At 37.7% G+C, this 5,000-nt stretch overlaps 1 protein-coding gene across 30 annotated transcripts in view; it reads right to left on the minus strand.

The window, feature by feature from the left end:
- Nucleotides 1-5,000, minus strand: part of LOC106876775 (uncharacterized) — a 105,183-nt gene that overhangs the window by 26,623 nt on the left and 73,560 nt on the right. For 7 of the 30 annotated variants that reach the window (XM_052972096.2, XM_089360797.1, XM_052972094.2 and 4 more), the window contains one exon: nucleotides 3,052-3,219. The exons of 21 other annotated variants lie outside the window; for them this stretch is intronic. In XM_052972096.2, the coding sequence (XP_052828056.2) occupies nucleotides 3,052-3,063 (12 nt within the window). In that variant the 5' untranslated portion in view covers nucleotides 3,064-3,219. Of the gene's footprint in view, nucleotides 1-25; nucleotides 262-3,051; nucleotides 3,220-5,000 lie in introns of those variants that run through there. 2 more of the 30 variants (XM_089360808.1, XM_089360802.1) reach the window with 1 other exon arrangement.

Here is a 5,000-nt window from a genome sequence, read left to right on the forward strand (position 1 = left end):
AATAAATATTTAAAAATTTACTTACCCTTAATAATATGATTAACTAACTGCAGGTACCTTCCAAAGTTTTTACAGATTCCAGAAATAAGACAAATTTACAACGAAGAGCACTTGAAGAAAGAAGAATGTTCCTCACAAAATCAAAATACGTAAAACCTGGTTTCTACCAACTCTTGTGGGGACAGCTGTTTCCAAATAACTAAACTTTGACACAATCAAAGAAGAAGTCAAGCCGTGCAGATATATTTAAGAATAAATAAATGCTTAAAACTACGGCTAATTATTACATTCTTAGAACAAACAATTTGTTTGGTTTCATGTTTTTCTTTTTATCTTTCAGCCATTATTTAAAATCTTTTGTGGGTTTTTTTTTTGTTTTATTTTTATTTCTTTGTGTATACATTTATATATGTGTATGTGTATTTGTATATATATATATATATATACATGGATAAACTGCAGTTTATATGTACAAACATGGATATGTATACAAGTATATACATATATATATACACACACACATGCATACGTGCACACACACACACACACAGAAACACACACACACAAACAAATGTATACATGTGTAAGTGGAGACAAAGAGAGAGAGAGAGAGAGAGAGAGAGAGAGAGAGGTGCATATACATGATATGGCAGGAAGGTACAGTTGAAATGATTCAAGAAAGAGACACCCAATTAAAAAGTTAACGAAATGTCTATCTTATTATAAGCTGCCTTTCCATGCTCGCCTTCTCCTGTTGACAGCTCCACTAAGCAAAAGCAGGAATTAATTAACAAGGACGCTAATCTCAGTTATCTCCTGTAATTACTGATTGAGTCGTTGAGGGAAATGTATAATTTGATGGTGAATTCGGTGCAGCTGTACCAGGCTTGCCCGGTGCTGGCAGTGAGGTTATTATTCATGTTGTTTAACCCTAGGTTGGGCTTGACTGAAAAGATAAAGTTATGATCAAAGGCGCTCTACCCATGACTGTTCTGTCCTTTTGCACCAGGTATTTTGTGCTTCACACTATTTTATTCAAACTATCTCTTTGCCTTCAAAGATGTGACTGGAGAGAGATTTTGCAGCTATTTCTAGTAAATCGAGTGACCACATACAGGCTCCTTTGTTATTTACGTTATTGTTGTAGTTGTTGTTGTAGCTATTATTTAGCACCAAGTCAACTCTGACTGAGCAGACCAATGATCAAAGGCATTCCAAATGTGACCACCCTATCTTTTTCTTAAGCATTTTTATGATAGGAAGTGTGTAATTTAGCTTAACCTAACCCACCCCCACCCCCGCTCCAACCTCCACCTGTTGCTTCTACTCATTCTTTTCCAGTTGAGTGAACAGGAGCAATGTGGAATGAAGTGCCTTGCTGAAGGATGCATCATGCTGCCTGGTTCAAGAATCAAACCCATCACCTAGGGATCTTCAGCCTACACCTTCACCAGTTAGCTACTTGTAAATTGAAGAAGATTTGGTTGCTATTTCTAGTAGTTTAAGTAATCACAAAGGGGTCCCCTCATTGCTTCATATTGATTATAGTAGTTGTTTTTGTTGTTGTTGTTGTTTCACCCCCGCAAAGCAATCTTGACTAATCAGATTCATAATTAAAAGAATTGCAACTATGCCCAAACCATCTTTTATGGGGTGTACCAGAAAAAATGTACAGGTAGCTGTGGGTGCAACAGTACCCTCTTCAAGAAACTTGTTTAAAGAAAAGCTAAGGAGTGTCTTACTCCCAACAGCTTTTCAGCATCCCCTCGTATACACACACACACACACACACACATATGTATATACAGGACACGTTTCTTTTACCTTATTTACATTATTTACATTTGACGGATATTTGTCCTCATCTTGTTTATTGTTAACACAACGTTTTGGCTGATATACCCTCCAGCCTTCATCAGGTGTCTTGGGGAAATCTCAAACCTGAGTTCTCATTCCTAAGGTATTTTTCGATGTTATTATTATTAATATCATTATTATTATTCAGGTCACTGCCTGGAATCGAACTCGGAATCTTGGGGTTAGTAGCCCACGCTCTTAACCACTACGCCATATGCACATGGGCAACAAACAAGATGAGGACAAATATCCGTCAAATGTAAATAATGTACATAATTCCTCATCTCTTAAATATAGAACTATAGGTTTCTTTTAGTTTCTGTCTACCAGATCCACTCACAAGCCATTGATCAGCCCGGGGTTACAATAGGTTCAGTCCTACTTAGTAGGACTGAACCCAAAAGCACAGGGTTGGGAACAAAACTTCTTAACCATGCAGCCGTGTCTGCTTCTCTGTGCCAAGAGCCATACCATCCAGACAATATTTGTACAAGAAAATGGTTTGGTTAAATCATTTCCTTACAATAAACTATAAATTTTCTCTCCTCTCTCCACCCCTCTTTCTTCAAAGTTAATCAAAAGGAAAGATGATGGTGGAAGGGTGACAAGGGGGTAACAGAAAAATTAATTACCAAAAAAGAAAAAAACAATTACTTAATAAATTGTAAAAAAAAAAACAACAATAAAACAATATATATACTTTCAAAAAAATTAATGATTCATTAATTTTGTTGATTTCAATATCTCTATTGCTTAATTATACTCTCAAGTTGACAGACATACAATTTTTCTTGTAATATGGTAAGTAATATTGCACATTAAGATTCTTCATTTTCTCTGACCATATTTCACTTCCACACACCATTAAATTTCTTATATCGTCTTCCCATAAATATTTTATCCAAAACAATGCTACGATTAACATGCAGATTATAAAGTGAAACTTTGTAACAACAGGCTGTATCTACAGGCAGTTGTGGTGCATCGTTGCACCAAACATATTCTGTCATATCATTCTACACACTGATCACAAGGCAAAACCTTACACCAACAGCTGTGCCTGTGGTGATGAATGCCCCTGTGCAAGAACACATCATTCTACATATTGATTACCAGCCAAGACCTTACATCAACAGCCATAAATATGAGCAACAAACACGTTATTCTGTTGCATAACTCTATAACAATAATTACCAGACAAAACATTGCATCAGCCACCTGTAGTCCAAATCGGGATGGCAAGTGGCCAACTGGTCAAGGTGTAGGCTGAAGATCACTAGGTCATGGGTTTGAGTCTTGACCAGGCAGCATGCTGTGTCCTTTGGCAAGATACTTCATTCCACATTGCTTCAGTTCACTCAGCTGGAAAAAAACGAGTAGAAGCAACAGGTGAGGGACAGAGGGTTAAGCCAGGATGCCAGTTCACTGGCATCCGGTTCAGGAATGAGTCTTATATCCTCAGTTGCCTAAAACGCCTTGAAAATCTAGACCAGCTCTACAACTATGGGTCTAAATTAGAACTTAATCTCATTGCCAGTGTAAGAGCAGGTAGGAATGGTTGAGCATCTTCAGACATTTTGGTAAATGCTGGAACAGTTTACCTAACTGCCGTCTTTAGGTCTATAGGCAGAATTGGATTCAATGCTTTAAGTGGACAAAATGCTTTGTCATCTGTACAGTATCTTGTGATTCTTTGCACTTCACAACTCACTCTAGTTTCTACAATTCATGGCTGGGTAGACCAACGCTGAAGCCACTAGCAGTTTATTGTCCTTGGAAAACAGGCAAGACGTGGTGCCAGTGATGACAAATGAAGTGCTATTTCTTTGACTTGACCAGCAATAATACACATCAATAACTACGACATACAAATCTGAAGTTAGTGCTTTTACTTAACCTAAATTTAACAACAGAAAAATAGAGCTCAATGTTTAACAAAGGCACTAAGTCCAATATGCATACGTGAATGTGTGCGTGTGTGTGTTTGTGTGTTGAAAGAGATGAGGAAGTGTATACATGTGTGTAAGGTGGTTGTGATGTGGTTGGTGGTGAGATGTAATGAATCTGTCTTATCTGTCAATATAAATGGAAAAATTACAATAAGAACAACATAATCTTTTCCTTCAAAACAGGATTACAAGTTGAAACAGTAACCTACTCTCTAGCAAAGATTTAGCTCACTGCCAGCACCTTTCAAACATGAACCATCAAGAATTTCACTGATTCACATTTGAACAGCTACACATGGTATTGAGGCTGCTGCTGCTGTTGCTGTTGTTGTTGTTGTTGTTGTTGTTGTTGTTTTCTACAGCAGCGAAATCAACAACAATCAATAAACAGCAACAAACAGCAAAATGCACATCAACAGCAACAACAACAACAACAGCAGTTTAAGTGGCAAAAAAAATAATGACAGGTGCAGCAGCAACTGCTAAAACAACTGCAACAACAACAACAACAACAACAACAACAACAACAACAATTCACGAAAATAAAGCAGCAACAATGCAAGAAAATAAAGAAAACAATATTAACATCAACTTCTAAAAAAATACCAAAAACAACAACAGCATCGACAAGTGTACAATACAAATGCCAACCAGAGTGACTCTGTAGTTACTTGATCTACAAGAAACAGAAGCCAAGCCTCCCTCAAATCATATTCCAAAGTTGCAAAACAAGAATGGAGAAATTCATTGGCCAATGCAGTCTTAGACATATGAAAAGACAGGATGGATGGCCATAGCCGGAAAGCTTTTAATCATAGGCGCCAGATTTATCAAAGATGACCTAGGGTTAAAACAATAACAACAAGCATAATGAACAGGCGCAGGAGTGGCTGTGTCGTAATTAGCTTGCTTACCAACCACATGGTTCTGGGTTCAGTCCCACTGAGTGGCACCTTGGGCAAGTGTCTTCTACTATAGCCTCGGGCCGACCAAAGCCTTGTGAGTGGATTTGGTAAACGGAAACTGAAAGAAGCCCGTCGTATATATGTATATATATATGTGTGTGTGTGTGTGTGTGTTTGTGTGTCTGTGTTTGTCCCCCAACATCACTTGACAACTGATGCTGGTATGTTTACGTCCCCGTAATCTAGCGGTTCGGCAAAAAGAGACCGATAGTATAAGTACTAGGCTTAC

The sequence above is a fragment of the Octopus bimaculoides genome, chromosome 12 (genome assembly GCF_046866305.1).
Source record: "Octopus bimaculoides isolate indiv1 chromosome 12, ASM4686630v1, whole genome shotgun sequence".
NCBI classification, from domain to species: Eukaryota; Metazoa; Mollusca; class Cephalopoda; order Octopoda; family Octopodidae; genus Octopus; species Octopus bimaculoides.